Raw genomic sequence first — 18,515 nt, forward strand, 5'->3', positions numbered from 1 at the left:
AAAGGGGGTCCTGGAGGAGGAACTCGTGGGAAGGGGGTGAGACGAGGGCCCAGGGAGCAGGCGAAGGAAGGCTTCCTAGAGGTGCGCGGTTCTCTCCGCCTGGGCTCCAGCATGGGTGGTCCCCCAAGTCCCCGAGGCAGGGACACACAGATAGACTGACCCAGTAGCCTGAGTTCAAGAAGGTGACCCGACAGAGGCAGAGCCCCACAGAGCGACCGCCCTCTTCCCCAGGATCTTGGTCAGAACCAAGGGACTTGGCAACAACTGAGCCAAGCCTCGGGCTAAGGGCCCTGAAAGGGGGCAGGGCGGCCTCCCGGGAGGCTGAGAGGGGCTCAGAGAGGCGAATGGCTTGAGTATTAAGGAGTTACTGTCCACGTTCCCGCCAGGTTGAAACAAGCTCTCTCCGCCCGCTCGAGGCTCTCAGAAGTTACCCCGCAGGTGTCAAGGCACTGGGAGACAGAATCTAGACACGCCGCTCCTCAGGGGACAGGGCGCTGGCTGCCCTCCGGCCGTGCCGCCCCGCCCGCGGAGGTGGGGAAGGAGGGAGAACCCACCGCAGCCGCAGGGGGGTTGCAGGGAGCTCAGTTCTTGACCTGCCCTCCCCCACCCCGTATTTTGGCCTTATTTCCCCAACAGACCTGCCTCCCTCAGTTGTCAGGCTAAATATTTTGGCTTAGCCGGAGGGGCGGAGAGAACTGAGAGGTCCCTGCAAACCAATCCGTGCCGAGTGGGGGCGGGGAGGCGGGAGCTGGGCGCGGCCCCAGCGTGCCCGCCCGGAGATATCCAGGCGAGCGAGGCCAGCAGGCGCTTGGGAACCGGGCGTTCCGAGGGGTCCGGAGACTGTCCCCTGTCTAGTCCCTTGCGCCCGGGGACCCCCGCCGCCCTCCTCGGAAGCGCTCCCTGGCCTTTGCTCTGCCCTCGGGGTTGGCTGGCCTCTTGCCCTGTCTTTTACTCGGAAACCCTGTGTCACTTTCTCCCTCTGGAGGCCTCTCTGAGGCTCTCCCTGTCACTGTTCGCATCTCTGTCCCCATCTCTCTGTCTCTGGATTCACAGAGTCTGTCTCCACCTGCCTGTCACTCTGTATCTCTGTGTCTCTTATTTCTTTTTTCTGTCTCCAGCTGTCTCTATGTGGGATTCCTTGTCTCTCTGCCCCTGTCCTCCCCCTCCTCTCTGAAGCCTGGGTCTCTGTGTCCCTTAGAGACCCTTCTCTTCCCTGGAGCCACCTGGAGGAGAGCCAGAACTGGACCCAGCCAGGCCTGAGACAATGGCAGTGCCCAGACTGTGGCCCTGGGGAGCACGCCTGCTCGTGATCTTCCTCTCCTGGGGATCCGGCCTGGACACACTAGAGGGTGAGTCCCCAGCACTGGCTCCTGGACCCCCATCTCCCTCCCAGTCAGCTGGGGTGCCAAACAACTGAGCTTCCAGCCAGAATACATCTACTTACTCTGCCCTGCGATGGGGGACTGGGGTTAGCTCTCAGAAGGACTTCCCATCAGGAAGAGCAGTTAGTTCCTCACATAAAGTTGTTTTTCTCCCAGCTCCCTGGGAGTTGAGAAGTACTTCAAAACAAGGGGGTGAATAGATGTCCTCCATTCCTGCTTTTGAAATCATGATCCCAGCAAAGCCTGAATGAGAACCAAAATGAGGCTATGGAGAGTGTTACAGGTCATCTCTAAGGCTACCGAGTGGGAAGGGGCAGGGAGGGGAGAGGTAGCCGAGAACCAGGCACCATTAAGTAACTGAACCTATTGTGCAGGCAGGAAACTGAGGCTCAGAGAACTAAAGGTAAGGCCTGCCTAAGCTCCTGCCTCCAGGGCCCTGTTCCATGTCCCCCACCCTGAGGGTCCATCCACTGTGGCTGGCTTTGAGGGAGGACTGCTTTTCTTCGGTGCCCAGGGCCTATCCCCAGGCTAGACACTCCCCAGGAGTAGGGCTTGAGGAGTGGGGGGGGGACTATGTGGACTAAGTGGCCCTCATTGGGGGTTCTGGGGGCTTGTCAGGTAGAGGAAAAAGAGCCGAGGATGGAAGATTCCAAAAGGGAAGGATGAAGAGGTATCCCCTTCCCCAATTATCCCCTTCCCCACCAGACTGAGACAGCTCAGGGAGCCAGCCTGCTGTGCCTGCCTGAGGGGTCCCATAATGCCCCTCAGACTGGGGGCCTCCAGGGGTGGGGCAGAGCCTCCACTCCTACAGAGACAGAGGAGTTATGCAAATGGGTTGGGGGAGGTCCCCTGAAGGGTGCTAGTCACAGAGGCTCTGCCTGCAGGGGATAGTGCCCCCCCCCACCACTGAACCCCCTCCACCCTCCCACTGCTGTGCCAGGACAGGGCACAGCAGATGCCAGCTGGGAGTACGGTTGTCAGGACAGGAGCACATCCTTGGGGGGGGTTAGTGTTTGGTCAGGGGACCCAGATGTCCCATTCCCAGTGCAGCTCTGCACAGAGCCATGTCCTGAGGGAAGGCAGGGGTTAATGTGTGACGGTCTTAGATGTGTTTTTCCAAATGACTCCCATCAGGGGAGCCCTAGAGAGGCAGGGGCATGATGGGAAGTGGGATCCTGAGAGAACCCCCCATCTGCCTCACAGAGCCTGATTGGCCTTTGCCTGGAGGGGATAGAAGTGTTTTCTCAATCTCTCTCCTTCTCTTTTGTGTGTTTGTGTGTGTGTGTGTGTGTGTGTGTACCTGCATGGGCTCAGACACACACACACACACACACACACACACACACAGAGCTGCTGGGCACAGCCAAGCTCAAGACCACTAAGTAGAAGAGGGAAAAGGTGTGACGTAACCCCCAGGGAGCCAGCCCTGCCTGCCCACCCTCTTAACAAACCATCAGGGGATGGGCCTGGGCAGTGTCTGTGTGGTATATGATGTTGCTAGAGCGCTAGGTGGGAAGGGAAGTAGAGGCTGGAGAGGTCAGCAGGACCTGAATGTCAGGTTCAAGAATTCAGACTTGAATCTTCTGCGATTGAAGAGCCATGGAAGGTCCCCTTGGGAGCAAGTAAGTCCAGGCATCTAGCCCCGTTAAGGGAATAGTCCTGGGTGTCTTGGGAGAGAAGGGGAAATCGGGCTGGGGCCTGGGTCTGAAGAAGCCAGACATACCTGGGTCCTCACAGGAAGAGTGGACTTGGGATCCAGATGTCCATTGTCCATGGTCCCTGAGTGCCCAGTGGTTCCAGCCCTGGTTTGGGCATTATGGGAAGATGCAGAGCTGACTAACAAGGTCTCCCCCTCCTTGGAGGGGGTGACAGAAATGTAGACAACAATGCTGTGGCAGTGCCCCACGTATGCTGGCGTGGGCACTGGACTAAGTGCACCCGAGCGTGAAGGGGAAATGATGAACGCAGGGTCAGGGAAGGGAGGCTTGACCTGAGGTTTGCAGGACAAGGGCTGAAGGACCCTTCTGAGGCTGGAGATGTGAATGGGGACAAGTTTGCACCCTGGAATGTGTAAAGGAACAGAAACTTGAATCTTTAGCAATGGGGAGCCATGGAATCCCCCTTCAAGAGTAAACAAATGCAGGGGAAAAGCATCTAGCTCCCTTAGAACTGAGAGAGATGTGGGGTAGAGGAAGCTCAGACCATTGCTTTCCAGACACAGAATTCACTCATTCATCAAACTTTTATTGAGTGCCAATTTTGTGCCAGGCACTGTACCAGGCACTAGGATACAGCAATGAGTTATACAAATGTCCCTGCCCTTATGGAGCTTACAACAAACAAAATAGATATATTTATAATAACATACATAAGTAAATATATTATATATAAATTATATATTAGCCAGTGTTAAGAATATACATATTAATATATAAATTATATATCAGTCAGTATCAAGAATTATAGAGAAAAATAAAGCAGAAAGGGGAGTAGGGAGTGTCACAGTTTTAAATGGGAGGGTCAGGCCAGGTGTGGTGGCCCATGCCTGTAATCCCAGCACTTTGGGAAGCCAAGGTGGGAGGATCACTTGAGGCCAGGAGTTCAAAACAAGCCTAGGCAACATAGCGAGACCCCATCACTACAAAAAATAAAGAAAGTAGCCAGGTGTGGTGGCATGCACTTGTAGTCCCAGATACTTAGGAGGCTGAGGCAGGAGGATCGCTTGAGCCCAGGAATTCAAGGCTGCAGTGAGGTATGATGGTGCCATTGCACTCCAGCCCAGGTGACAGCGAGACTGTCTCAAATAAATAAATAGGATGGTCAGAGAAGGCCTTGCTGAGAAGGTGGTATTTGAGCGAAGACTTAAGCAGGTGATGGCACCACATAGAGAGGAAGAGGGTTCCAGCCAGAGCAAACAGAAAGCACAAAGACCGTGAGGCAGGGGCCTGGCCTGCTCATTTGAGGAACAGCAAAGAGGTCAAAGTGGCTGAACAAGAGAAAGAAAAGGGATGAAATCAGAGAGGTTATAGGGCCCCAAATCGTGTGGGACCTGAGGCTGTGAGTAGGTCCCTGGGTTTTAGATCGAGCAAGGTGGGCGCCATTGGAGGGGTCCAAGCAGAGGAGGAATGTGATCAGCTGGTTTTGAGACGATCACTCTGGCTACAGAGGGGACGAGGGTGGAGGTGGGGAGATAATCTGGAGGCTGTTACTGTAAATGCAGGGAAAGAGGGTGGTGGAAGCAGTGATGGTGGTGACAGGTGGTCAGACTCTGGATGTGTTTTAAAGATAGAGCCCACAGTATATAGAAGGTGAGAGAAGGAAAGGAGTCAAGGATGGGGTTCGATTTGGAGCCTGACTGCAAGAATGAGTTTACTATTAACTAAGACGGGGAAGTGGGCCTGGGAAGGGAGATCAGGAGCTCTCGTTTGCCCAAGGTAGGATCCTAAAGCTGCAGGGGAGCCCTCTGAGGCCCAGAGAGGAGGCCACCCCGCACCCAGAGCAGAGCCTGGCTCCCCACTCAGTGTCCTAGTGCCAGTGCGGTTCCCCTCAAAGCTGTCCGGGCTGGATGGGGAGCTTGGCCTGGGCTGTACTTACTGCTGTGTGCCATGTGTGCCCACAGTGTGCCCCAGCCTGGACATCCGCTCAGAGGTGGCAGAGCTGCGTCGGCTGGAGAACTGCAATGTGGTAGAGGGCCACCTGCAGATCCTGCTCATGTTCACAGCCACCGGGGAGGACTTCCGCGGCCTCAGTTTCCCGCGCCTCACCCAGATCACCGACTACCTGCTGCTCTTCCGTGTCTACGGCCTGGAGAGCCTTCGCGACCTCTTCCCCAACCTAGCAGTCGTCCGAGGCACCCGCCTCTTCCTGGGCTATGCGCTGGTCATCTTTGAGATGCCACACCTGCGTGACGTGGGGCTGCCCGCACTGGGGGCCGTGCTGCGCGGGGCTGTGCGCGTGGAGAAGAACCAGGAGCTGTGCCACCTCTCCACCATTGACTGGGGCCTGCTGCAGCCGGCGCCTGGTGCCAACCACATCGTGGGCAACAAGCTGGGTGAGGAGTGTGCTGACGTGTGCCCTGGTGTGCTGGGTGCTGCTGGCGAGCCCTGTGCCAGGACTACCTTCAGCGGGCACACCGACTACAGGTGCTGGACCTCCAGCCACTGCCAGAGAGGTGGGCACTGGCACAGAATGTGACTGGGGGCACAGGAAGGGCAGGGTCAGCTGGGGCTGGGTGGCCACAGGATAGTGTGGGTCAGTACTTTGCTGCCAGTTTTTTAATCCACACTCATCCTATGGGGCAGGTACTACTATTGCTCTTCCCATTTTGCAAAGGAGGCTCAGAAAAGTTAAATACTTAATGCAGGATAAGGCACTCAAAGGATAGGCACAAGATAGCATCAGGTAGTCATGGAGTAGGTAAAGGACAGGTACAAGGTGGGCATGGGGGGAAGACGGCAGGCACAAATAGATACAAGGTAGCACAAGATACCATAAAGGTCAGTGGCTAAGTACAAAGCCAGATGGCCTGGGTTCAAGTCTCAGCTCTCCTCCTTACTGGCTGTGTTCACTTAGCTTATCCATGCCTCAGTTGTCTCATCTGTAAAATGATCGTAGGGTTGGTATGAGGAATGAGTTATTCTACCAAGCATCAGAGCAGTGCCTGGGCCATGGTAGCAGTTCTATGTTCCTAATAAGAGTGGCCACAGCACAGGTGATCCAGGGTAAGCTGGCAGTACCATAATGGGGAGGTTGGGCACTGAGCAGGAGAAAGGGAGAGGTGACAGATGAGGAACAGGACACGTGAGGGCAAAGATGTGAGGTGGGATCCTCTTTAGGAAGATGCATGGAGAGGAAACAGAAAGAAGGCAGTGGAGAAAAGGGGAAGGAGAAGAAGGAGGGGATACTTGGAGGAGGAGGTAGGGGAGGGAAGGAAGACCTTTCAGAGGCTGGGAGCACATCTGAGGTGCCCCACCTTGGAGGTCTTCTCCATTCAGCTCCTGGAGATCAGCTCCTCTCACCCCCCCCCCCCCCCGCCGTTCCTCAGCATCAGGGTGGGAGAGTAACCAGATCCCTGCTGTATCAGCTGGGCCCCAGCTCCCTGATGCCTCCCTGTTGGCTGTAAACACAGCTGCTGCACGTCCTCTCATGTATGGTGTCAACACGCCCTGGCTGCCCCTCACCCCACAGATTGCTCCCACAGACATCCAGCTGCCACTGTGCAGTTTCCAGGCCATTGAGCCCCCAGCTCCAAACCCTCCCACTGCTGCTTGAGGCCACCGTCTATGCAGGGCAAGGAGCTGAAGAGGCAGGCAGTATGGGCAGGGGCATGGGTGAAAGATCGGTGGTGGCCCCTCCTTACCCTGGGCCTAGCTGCTCAGGAGAGGCTGGCTGGCTCACCCTGGCACTGTGCCCAGCCACGATCTGGGAACCAGGCCTAGACAGGACAGCAGGCTGGAGAGCAGCAGCCCTAACGGACAAGGTCACTGCTCTGTCCTGAGTTCTGACCCCCCCCCCAACTAGGCACTGTGGGAGGTGGGAAGCCACAGACAGGGGCCATAGTCCTTGTCCTCAAGAGCCCTGTCTAAGGGAAATAGACTCAGGTAACTCTGGTTATCCAAACTGGAGGGATTTGGGTGCAGATTGAGAGTATCATCCCAGGGGAAATGGATTGGGGCCAGCATTGGAAAGGAGGGCCAGGACTCAGGGGACATGGTTAAGTTCTAACACAGCGCTCTGCCCACAGTGTGCCCCTGCCCCCACGGGGTGGCCTGCACAGCAGGGGGCCAGTGCTGCCATGCTGAATGCCTGGGAGGCTGCAGCCGGCCGGAAGACCCTCGTGCCTGTGTAGCCTGCCGCCACCTCTACTTCCAGGGCGCCTGCCACCGGGCCTGCCCTCCAGGCACCTACCAGCAAGAGTCCTGGCGCTGTGTCACAGCAGAGCGCTGTGCCAGCCTGCGCTCAGTGCCCGGCCGCGCCTCCACCTTTGGCATTCACCAGGGCAGTTGCCTGGCCCAGTGCCCTCCAGGCTTCACTCGTAATGGCAGCAGGTGAGCACAGGGTGGGTGGGAGGCACCTGGGGAGCAGTGAGGGGGCCTCAGGAGGTCCACACTGGTCCAAAGCTCATGTCATCTGCTTGCCCCTGCCAGCATATTCTGCCACAAGTGCGAGGGGCTATGCCCCAAAGAGTGCAAGGTAGGCACCAAGACTATCGACTCCGTTCAGGCGGCACAGGATCTGGTGGGCTGCACCCACGTGGAAGGGAGCCTCATCCTCAACCTTCGCCAGGGCTGTCAGTACCTATTTTGGGGCCACACCCCTCCTCCTGGCCACACCTTTCCTCCCAAGCCACACCCCTTGCAATGACCCCCCTAACCACCACTCTCCATCACCCTGGGTCCCAGCCCTGAGGGCCCACCTCCTCTGAGCCCCATCCAGCCCCCTTGCCCTGCAGACTCATCACTTTCCCTGCTTCTGCTCCAGCCCTGTCTTCCCATCCCCAGACAACCTGGAGCCGGAGCTGCAGCACAGCCTGGGGCTGGTAGAGACCATCACTGGCTTCCTCAAAATCAAGCATTCCTTTGCCCTCGTGTCCCTGGGCTTTTTCAAGAACCTCAAACTAATCCGGGGGGACACCATGGTGGATGGGTAAGGGATTAGAATCAGGTCTCTGTCTAGCTCCTTCTATTACACTCCCTCCCCAACACTGTCAGAACAGGGGTGAAGAGAATGGGCTCTGGAACCAGTTCTGCTACTTAGTAGCTGTGTGACTCTGGGTAGGTTACTTCTCTGTTCTTTAGTTTTCTCATCTGTAAAATGGGGCTAATATAGCACTACTTACTTCTTAGTGCTGTTTTGAATATTACTCATGTTGTCCTGTGTAAAGCACTTAAAACAATGCCTGGAGGCCGGGCGAGGTGGCTCACGCCTGTAATCCTAACACTCTGGGAGGCCTAGGCGGGTGGATTGTTTGAGCTCAGGAGTTCGAGACCAGCCTGAGCAAGAGCCAGACCCCATCTCTCCTAAAAATAGAAAGAAATTATATGGACAACTAAAAATATATACAGAAAAAATTAGCCGGGCATAGTGGCACATGCCTGTAGTCCCAGCTACTTCGGAGGCTGAGGCAGTAGGATTGCTTGAGCCCAGGAGTTTGAGGTTGCTGTGAGCTATGATCACTCCACTGCACTCTACCCAGGAGGAACCCATAAGCCACCCCCTTTCCCATGCCCTGCCCCCACCTCCCCACAGATCAAGGTCCCCTGGCCTCCCTCAGGAACTACACTCTGTATGTGCTGGACAACCAGAACCTACAGCAGCTGGGGTCTTGGGTGGCCGCGGGGCTCACCATTCCCGTGGGCAAGATCTACTTCGCCTTCAACCCTCGCCTCTGCTTGGAGCACATATACCGACTGGAGGAGGTGACTGGCACGCGAGGTCGGCAAAACAAGGCTGAGATCAACCCCCGCACCAACGGAGACCGTGCCGCCTGTGAGATGCCAGCCCCAGAGCCAGCGAGTACACTCGCAAGACACGACCCAGAGACACACCCAGAGATATACACAGGAACACCCAGACATTCACAGGCTAAGACACACTAGACACACGCACCTGGGTGGGAGGGGGCACCTGGAGGGGACAGTCTGAGAAGTTCTCTTCAGAGGTCGCGTTGGGGATGGGATGCCGCGGGGTCAGAGTGTGAGCTCAAGCAGGTGGCAAGCGCTGTTGAAAGCAGGTGTTCGCCCTCGCCCCACCCAGGCCAGACTCGAACCCTGCGCTTCGTGTCCAACGTGACAGAGACCGACCGCATCCTGCTACGCTGGGAGCGCTACGAGCCGCTGGAGGCCCGCGACCTGCTTAGTTTCATCGTGTACTACAAGGAGTCGTGAGTACCGGAGGCGGGGCCAGAACCCGAACCGGCCAATATCCTCAGGACCGCAGGCCCCAGTGGGGCTATGGAGAGCCAGGGAGCCAGGACCCCCCAAGTTGCACTCTGTTGTAGGTCCCATGTCTGGCTCTCTCCCCTCGTTTTCTTCATCCTTCTGTGCCTCAGTTTCCCCTCACCAAGTGAAACGGAGAAGACAGGGCTTCTGAGAGCCCAGGAGAGCCATCCTGCTGGGAAGGCTAGCATAATTAAGCTTCAATTCACTATGCTAATGTTCTACACTGACCACATGCTCCTGCCCCAGCAGCGGTTTGGGGAATGCCCACTAATTTGGCCAGTTTTATGAGCAGCTCTGCCAGCATTTCATTTAAGCTTGAGGAAGGGAGGGAGCAGGGACCAGCTGCTCTTTTCTTTGGAGAGAGTGGACTGACCCTAGCAGGAAGAAGAGTTGTTAGACCACAGGAAGGACTTCTCCAAAAACATGGCTAGGAATCAAGAGATATCCTTAGAGGAGAGAAATGGATGTTGGGTGGCAGGTTGGGAGGGCAGGAGTGAGGAGTACTTGCTCTCTCTATGGTAGACAGAAGACGGGGGGCCACCTGGCTTGAAAGCATTTCCTGTGAATTCAAACTGAGGTCTTAGTTGACCGCTAGCTCAGGACCTGGCCCAGGAGGAGGGAGGAATGAAGTCGGTGGTAGGAGGCCTACTCAAATGGCCAAGACTCTCCTAGGCCTCAGTGGTAAGTGAAGGTCTCTAGCATGCGGAGCTAGATAGTTTGTTCATATGGATTCTTGGGCCTCACCCCTACAGATTCTGATTCAGTTAGTCCTGAGTAGGGCCCAAGAATCTGCATTTCTAACAAGCTCTTAAGTGATGCTGAAGCTGCTGGTTCAGGGACCACAGTGTAAGCAGCACCAATGTGGACTGCAGTGTGAATGGCACCCCCGGCTCATGCAGTTCACAGTCTGTGCAACTATACACAGCTGCCTCTGGGCTTAAAGGGCAGAGAAATTTGGGGGTCCTTCAAGAAGTTTCTATAACGTCACTGCCTTGCAGTGTGACTGTGGCTGTGCTCCCTCAGAGGCATACCCCGTGTTTCCTGGCTCAATTCTGGCTCTGAACAGACCCAGACCTACTCAGTGTGTCATGTCCCACAAGGCACCTGTCCCCATGGCACCCACTCTGAACCTCCCCCTCCCCCACCTGCTCCAGGACTATCCTGCCTCTGGGTCCCAACAATGGCAGGCATTTCCAGCTAGGCCTCAAGTCCCCCCACCCCCACCACCTGCTTTGTCCTTCCCTCAAGTTTTGTCCCTAGTTCAACATGAATTCCACCTTGTCCTCCTCCAAAGGAACACCATGGACATCAGTGTGATGCTCCCTTGTCTCCCTGGTCTACTTTGATATCTGCCAGTGTGGGCTTCACTTTTATCTCACCCAAGGAGCAGCCCCCCTCCTGCCCCTAGGGTACCTCCCCAAGCCCTGCCCCTGCCCTGACCTTCAGGCAGTCGGCACTGGTTGCCTCTGGCTCCAATTAATTGCCCTATTGCAGTGGGTCTTGGCCTTTTGGGCTCATGAACATGTTTGAGAAGCTGCTGAAAGCTAGGAACCCTCTCTCTAGAAAAGCACACATGCACAAAACCTTGCCTATGGTTTGGGAGGCTCATAGACCTCCAGAGCCAATTCATGGGCCTAGGCTAAGATGCTCTACCCCTGGGAAGAGTGGTCTCCTGGTTGTAGTTCCAGACAATCCCCCCTGAAGGGATTAGAATAACCTTATTGCTTGCTATTCATTAGGAGAGGGGACTCTTTCACACCCACCTTCTAGTTTTATTTATACAATACAAGATTTTTTGAATATTTATTGAAACTAAAGCTTCCTATTCCCTGCTAAGGATGAGGACCTATTTCATCACAAATCTGGCTGGTGACACAAATATGACAGGGCCCACAGGGTCTAACAGGTGGCTGGAGTCATGGCTCTGCCCTCATGCATACGGGAAGAAGAATGACAATGACAATCCTGGGCTGATTCAGAAAGGGGTGGTGCTAGAACTTGTGGTTGGGGCTGAGCCACCCCTCAGCTCTGGGGATGGGGTGTTCAGCCCATTCCAGAATGCCACGGAGCACGTGGGTCCAGATGCCTGTGGAACCCAGAGCTGGAACCTGCTGGATGTGGAGCTGCCCCTAAGTCGCACCCAGGAGCCAGGGGTGACCCTAGCACCCCTCAAGCCTTGGACACAGTATGCAGTGTTTGTGCGGGCCATCACTCTCACCACTGCTGAGGACAGTCCCCATCAAGGAGCCCAGAGCCCCATTGTCTACCTCCGCACCCTGCCTGCAGGTAGGCTGAAGCATGTGGAACCGGCAAGTCCCCCTCCCACTGAGAATCAGGGAACCAAGCCCCAGAAATAGAGAAGCTGGGGCACCGAACACCTGGCCCAGAAAGACCGGACGGCCAGATGCTTGAGTCCTAGAAAGAATAGGGGGCATTTGCTTATGTCCCAGGGAGGCCTGGCTTGGGACAGTACAGGGTGAGTTGTTGAGCACACTACAGGGCCTGCGGAAGAGAAGGGAAAGGACAGAGTGCTGCATTCTAGGAAGAAGGGGTTCAGGGCCACGTATTACTTGGGAGAAGAGGGGGTTGGACCCCAGACAGAGGGGTTCATTACCAGACAGTATTCAGAAGGGGGACCCGCAACCCTTGAGTTGTAACCTCCTTACACCCCCAGCGCCCACGGTGCCCCAGGACGTCATCTCCACGTCCAACTCCTCCTCCCACCTCCTGGTGCGCTGGAAGCCACCGACTCAGCGCAACGGAAACATAACCTACTACCTGGTGCTGTGGCAGCGGCTGGCGGAGGACAGCGACCTTTACCTCAATGACTACTGCCACCGCGGTGTGCAGGGAGTCGGCGCAGGCCGGCGGGGAGCGGCGGGGGATGGGGACGCCGGCCAGGGAGAGCGGAGGGACGGGGGCGTGTAGACCACTGGTCTGACTGCTGTCTTCCCTGCCGCGGCGCCAGGCTTGCGGCTGCCCACCAGCAACAACGACCCCCGCTTCGACCGCGAAGATGGGGATCTTGAGGCCCAGATGGAGTCCGGCTGCTGCCCTTGCCAGCACTCACCTCCCGGTCAGGTCCTGCCCCCGCTGGAGGCGCAAGAGGCCTCGTTTCAGAAGAAGTTTGAAAACTTCCTACACAACGCCATCACCATCCCCAAGTGCGAAGACTGGCGAGCGGCGGGGCGGGGCTGGTGGGCGGGGCCTCTGAGGGGCGGGTCTGCGGTTGGGAAGGGTAGGGGCTTTGTGGGCGGGACTTACAATCCTGTGGGTGGGGCTTGGGCTGTGGGTGCATTTGGAGGCGTTGAGCGGTTCCAGAGGACACAGGGATGCGTTCCGGACTGGCCTGATAGGGCTCCCCCTTGGTCTCCCCAGATCCCCTTGGAAGGTGACGTCCATCAACAGGAGCCTCCAGAGGTGAGAGGGGTGGGGCCGGGAGCTGAGGACGTGGCTCCCGGGCCGCGCCTTGGCTCTGACCCACGCCCTCCCCAGGGACTCAGGGCGGCACCGCCGGGCCGCCGAGCCCCTCCGGCTGGGGGGCAACAGCTCGGATTTCGAGATCCAGGAGGACAAGGTGCCCCGGGAGCGAGCGGTGCTGAGCGGCCTGCGCCACTTCACGGAATACCGGATCGACATTCATGCCTGCAACCACGCGGCGCACACGGTGGGCTGCAGCGCCGCCACCTTCGTGTTTGCACGCACCATGGCCCACAGTAGGTGACACACACACACACACCTTCACCAACCCTAAAGACCCCTGTGCTCTAACTAGCTGAGTTTGACCTCCCGCCAACCCCAGAGCCTCGTTTTGCTCTCCCCTCCCAGTTCCTGTAATACCAGGGCTCCCCCCCCCACACACAAAATCCCAGTTCAGCCCAGTTTAGCTTGGGTTTGAACATAAGATGAGAGGAACTACTTGTGGCCTTGCTGCTAGATGCCCCCTCCCGCAGGAGAGGCTGATGATATTCCAGGAAAGGTGGCTTGGGAGGCGGCCAGCAAGAGCAGTGTTCTCCTGCGCTGGCTTGAGCCACCAGACCCTAACGGACTCATCCTCAAGTACGAAATCAAGTACCGCCGCCTGGGAGAGGTAGGTACCCCAGGGAACCTTCTATCCCAGACCCATTTTGTGCCTCTGTCCCCTTCCCAGCTAGCTGTTCTGTGTTACCCTCAGGAGGCCACCGTGCAGTGTGTGTCCCGTCTTCGGTATGCCAAGTTTGGGGGGGTCCACCTGGCCCTGCTGCCGCCTGGAAACTACTCTGCCAGGGTGCGGGCAACCTCGCTAGCCGGCAATGGCTCCTGGACAGACAGTGTCGCCTTCTACATCCCTGGCCCAGGTGTGCGCAGCCTCTCTCCCAGACCTGCATCACTGAACAGACCCGCCTGATCCCCAACCCACCACAGGCCCCTCCACCCATCCCTCCCCCATCCTCATCCCCTAGTGTGCAAAGAGAAACATCCCCCTCCCTCTAACTTCTCCATCTTTGATCCTGCCCTCTGCTGCCCTCTGACCCTTTCCTCTCAATGTTGACCCTGTCCAGAGGAGGAGGATGCTGGAGGGATGCATGTCCTCCTCACTGTCACCCCTGTGGGGCTGATGCTGCTCATCATTCTTGCTGCCCTCGGTTTCTTCTACGGCAAGAAGAGGTGATGACAAGTCCCACCAGGTCCCATCCCCTCCTGCCCCTGAGCCCTCATCAGAAGGTCAGTGCAGAGGATGGTAGGAGGGTCAGTGCAGTTGGAGTAGAAAGAAAGGACTTCCGTAGAGGCAGTAACTTTTCTCCTGAGAATGGCATGGAGGAGACACACCTCTCAGCTGGAATTAGCCTGGGACATTCCTGGTTTTAGCAGTGAAAGTCCCGCATCCTGGGAAACCCCTCAGTCTGGGCACACTGGAACTGGTGGTCACCACAGTCTCAGCCCAAGCTGAGGAATAAAGAAGCTGGTCCTGCCATAGTGGGGGGAGAGGAAGGGGACCTCAGTGTGTGGCCCAGGATGCCTGATGTCAGGACCCTCTGGGGCTGGCTACAAAAAGGAAATGGGGGCAGGACCTTGATTAGCTGGGCTCCAGGGACAAGCTAGGGGGCAGGAGCCCCTCTCCTCTTGTGTCCTCCCTATTCCCACCCTGTCAGATGCCAGGACTAGGACCAAGACCAGCTTGGAAAGTGCTTAGGGCTGGGGGTCACCCTGACCAGGGCTGGGGTGTGGTCAGTAACTTCCTTCCTCCCTCTTCCTTGTCCTCTGACATTCCTGAGGACCCTTCCAGCCTGACCCCCTCACCTCCCATTGCAGAAACAGCACCCTGTATGCTTCTGTGAATCCGGAGTACTTCAGCACCTCCAATAGTAGGTCTGGGGTGCGTGGGCAGGCAGTGTGGGAAAGGGAGACAGGAGAGGAGGAGAGGCAGACTTCCAGGAGACCTTCATGCAGAAGGCAGCCTCCAGACCAGAGCCTTCAGAAGAGGAGGGGAGACGTGGGTAGAGGCGTGGCAGAGGGCAGCATCCTTGCCCTGTGACCCCGGCCTCCTCACAGTGTACATCCCTGATGAGTGGGAGGTGCCTCGAGAGCAGATCTCCATAATCCGGGAACTGGGCCAGGGCTCCTTTGGGATGGTGTATGAGGGGCTGGCACGAGGCCTTGAAGCTGGAAAGGAGTCCACGCCTGTGGCCCTGAAGACGGTGAATGAACTGGCCAGCCCACGGGAACGCATTGAGTTCCTCAAGGAAGCTTCTGTCATGAAGGCATTCAAGTGTCACCATGTGGTAAGGGAGAGTCAGGAGCATTGTCAGGGTCATAATTAGGGTAAAGGTCATGTGGTAAGAGGGAAATGTCACAGATGAGGTTAGGGCACCATCAAGGCCAGAGTTAGGACTATGGTTAGGATCCTAATTGGAGTAAAGGTCATGGTTGGGGTTAGAGTCAGTGTCATGGTAGGGTCATGGCTAGGACTAAGATCAGTCATGGTTGGTGATCAATATTGAGTTTCCAGATCATTATTAGGGTCATGGTTGGGATCAGGGTCACGGTTGGACCAAGTTCATAATTGTGATGATGGTCAGATATGATGAAGGTCATGGGCTAGGGTCAGGGTCATTATTAGGTCAGGATTTGGATTACAGTTATGATTGGGGTTAGGGTCAGGTTGATGTCTGGGTCAGGCTGTGGTCACAGCAGGTCAAGCTTTTGGCCAAGTGGGGCAAGGGAGCTAGGTGGACCTGCAGCCAGGCTCTTTGTCTGTCCCAGGTACGTCTCCTGGGTGTGGTGTCTCAGGGCCAGCCAACTCTGGTCATCATGGAGTTAATGACCCGTGGAGACCTCAAGAGCCATCTTCGATCTTTGCGGCCTGAGGCAGAGGTGGGGACCCTGGGCCAAGGGGCTAGAGAGTTAGAGAAGACTTGGGCACACTGTGGGGTGGGGGACAGTCCTGGGCAGGAGACCGGTTCCTTCTTCACTAGCCCCCAATCTTGGCTCTAGAATAACCCTGGGCTCCCACGGCCAGCGCTGGGGGATATGATCCAGATGGCTGGTGAGATTGCAGATGGCATGGCCTACCTTGCCGCCAACAAGTTTGTGCACCGAGACCTGGCAGCCCGCAACTGCATGGTGTCCCAGGACTTCACCGTCAAGATCGGCGGTACAGAGGGTGCCAGGCAGATGAGGGTAGCCTAAAAACTAGAGAAATTCCCCTAAGCTAGGCATCAGGAGACCCGGGCCTGGCCCACAGCTCTGGCCTTGATAGCCTATGAGAACTTTGGCAAATCACCCCCACCCTAGATCTCAGTCTCGTGCAACGGCAGAGGGGCTTGGATGGGATGATCTCTGAGGTCCTTTGAGCCTCCACATTCCAGGGTTCTTGGAGACTCTGGGGGTGAGAGGATTGGGAGAGGTACCCCTGGGCCAGGAGCTAGGGTGCTGTGCGGCTCTTCTGCCTCACACCGCCTCCACTCTCACCCTCACTTTCCAGACTTCGGGATGACTCGGGACGTGTATGAGACAGACTATTACCGCAAGGGTGGGAAAGGGCTGCTGCCCGTGCGCTGGATGGCCCCTGAGTCTCTCAAAGATGGAATCTTCACCACCCACTCGGATGTCTGGTGGGGCCTGGCTGGGGCACAGGGTTCCAGGGATGTGGAGGTGGGATCTGGAGAGGGACCTGGGACACTCCCCTTCCTTGGGGTGCACTGCGCAACGTGAAGAGTGCTGGGCTCAAGCGCTCCCATGTGTCATCCAGGTCCTTTGGTGTGGTGCTCTGGGAGATTGTGACCCTGGCTGAACAGCCCTACCAGGGCCTGTCCAATGAGCAGGTGCTCAAGTTTGTCATGGACGGCGGCGTCCTGGAGGAGCTGGAGGGCTGTCCCCTTCAGCTGTGAGTCACCCTGCCTGCCCCCTCCTTATCCCTGCTATCCCACACCCCCATGATTCTGGCCCACCTCCTCTGATGCTTTTACATCTGCTGATCCCCAGCGATGAGCCCCCCAATTCTAAGCCCCTACTACAGCTCCCATTTACTTCCCTCTGATGCTCCCAGACATAATGCCTATGATCCCCTGTACCCACTGACCAACCCTCCAGTGCAGGAGGCCTGGGGTGTGTCTGGGGCTCCGGGACCCCTCTGACCCTGCTCCCCACACCCGCCAGGCAGGAGCTGATGAGCCACTGCTGGCAGCAGAACCCACGCCTGCGCCCAACTTTCACCCACATCCTGGACAGCATACGGGAGGAGCTGCGGCCCTCCTTCCGCCTCCTTTCCTTCTACTACAGCCCAGAGTGTGGGGAGGGCCCAGGGCTCTCTGCCACCCACTGAGGCAGAGCCTGACTCCTCACCAACCCCAAGAGGGGCTTCCTCAGACTGCAGCCCTTAAAATGGGGGTCAAGGACACTGAGGGACACTCCATTCCCAGCTGACTGGCCTCCCATGGGCAGAGAGCAAGGGGTCCGACCTGTCTGACAGTGAGATGTCTAGATGACCCCCTCTCAGACAGGGAGGGGCCGAGGATGGTGCAGAGGGGGAGCAGGAAGGGGCATCAGAGCAGTCTCACTGTAGGAAATAGCTTCTCAGCAGTTTGAGCTCTCCATGAGAAAGCAAGCAGGGTCACAGGCAGAGTGGAGATCAGGCCATGGACAAACGTTCTGCACTCAGAATGAGGAGCAGGAAAAGAGGGCCTGCCCACGCTGGAGGCAGGGTCTGGAGAACCCCACCCTCAGCTTTAGGTCTCCTGTGGACATCTGGGGCCATCAACACCTTAAAACCAGATGAGCAGTCAGAACCAGGCCTGGAGCCCTCTCTGTCCATGTTTGGGATGCTCGGGTGGGCGTCCATATAACTGTCCTGCCTGCCACTGCATTTCACTTCCTCCCTCTGCCCCAGACCAAGTGTCGTGCGGCGAACCCAGGGACCTGGGCAAATGGTCCCCAGCCTAGCCTGCCATCACCTCTTCCTCCCCTCTTGCCCCACCCAGGGACCCCCAAGCTTGGTGCTCCTCCTTCCTTCTCTCCAGGGGCATCCCTTGGTGCACATTCACCCTCTTTTCAGTCCCTTCCCCTCAATTATTAGCCCTGGATTATTAAGGCTTTACGAGCCTTGTCTTCCTCCCTCCCCTCACCCCCCACCCCCACCCCCGCCTCTCATGGGAAGACTGGAGAAGGCACAATAAATGCCGACGTCTGTTTGTACCCTGGTCCCAGGCAGCCCATTTTCTCTCCATCTATATGGCGTTAACACTGGATGAACTTCCTCTCTCCCTCCTTTGGGACTTGAGGCGGTGACCCTAAGGCAGTGATACAGGATAAATACACTCTGTCAACACCATCTCCGTGAGGACCTGAGCAGCCAGAGTTGCCATGGCAGTGAAGCAGGACAATCTTGCTATTATCCCCTGTGCAGGGCCAGAAGTGGTTGCGCCTGGCAGGGAACCTTTGTATCTGGCCTCCAAGCAGAACCCACCAGTCCCTGGCACCACATCTTTATTTTGTCCCTTGCTATGTCTGTCCACTGGGCAAGCATTTCCTGAGTACCACAGGAGAGACTTTAAGTGGGCAAACATGGGGAGGGGGAGGGGCCCTGATGACATCATCAGTTTGTGCTCTGTGTCTCCCACCCAAGGCAGGGGACACACACCAGAGCAGGGGCTGTGTGTCTGGCACCCTGCGGTTATTCTGGGAGGCCAGAATCTCAGCTTCTGGCTGAGATGCC

General features: G+C 57.0%; 1 protein-coding gene across 1 annotated transcript; it reads left to right on the top strand.

Annotated features, from left to right (window-relative positions):
* Positions 1-1,264: 1,264 nt before the first annotated feature.
* On the top strand, positions 1,265-17,174 carry INSRR (insulin receptor related receptor). The gene is made up of 22 exons (XM_069478555.1): positions 1,265-1,349; positions 5,002-5,553; positions 7,126-7,429; positions 7,529-7,671; positions 7,883-8,027; positions 8,656-8,870; positions 9,138-9,264; positions 11,370-11,608; positions 11,997-12,164; positions 12,291-12,486; positions 12,701-12,742; positions 12,818-13,038; positions 13,276-13,412; positions 13,497-13,659; positions 13,864-13,969; positions 14,615-14,667; positions 14,855-15,084; positions 15,566-15,676; positions 15,797-15,956; positions 16,287-16,416; positions 16,554-16,688; positions 16,961-17,174. The coding sequence occupies exons 1-22, from the start codon at positions 1,265-1,267 to the stop codon at positions 17,124-17,126; spliced, it is 3,828 nt and encodes a 1,275-aa protein (XP_069334656.1). The 3' UTR covers positions 17,127-17,174.
* Positions 17,175-18,515: the final 1,341 nt, after the last annotated feature.

Source organism: Eulemur rufifrons, chromosome 8, assembly GCF_041146395.1.
Source record: "Eulemur rufifrons isolate Redbay chromosome 8, OSU_ERuf_1, whole genome shotgun sequence".
Classification (NCBI taxonomy): domain Eukaryota; kingdom Metazoa; phylum Chordata; class Mammalia; order Primates; family Lemuridae; genus Eulemur; species Eulemur rufifrons.

What these genes read in the sequence shown, in the direction of transcription:
- INSRR (XM_069478555.1), top strand. Translation starts at nt 1,265, where the DNA reads ATGGCAGTGCCCAGACTGTGGCCCTGGGGAGCACGCCTGCTCGTGATC. An exon ending in GGGGACACCATGGTGGATGG is followed by an intron (nt 8,028 to 8,655) that starts GTAAGGGATTAG and finishes GGCCTCCCTCAG; the next exon opens with GAACTACACTCTGTATGTGC. An exon ending in GAGGGCTGTCCCCTTCAGCT is followed by an intron (nt 16,689 to 16,960) that starts GTGAGTCACCCT and finishes CACACCCGCCAG; the next exon opens with GCAGGAGCTGATGAGCCACT.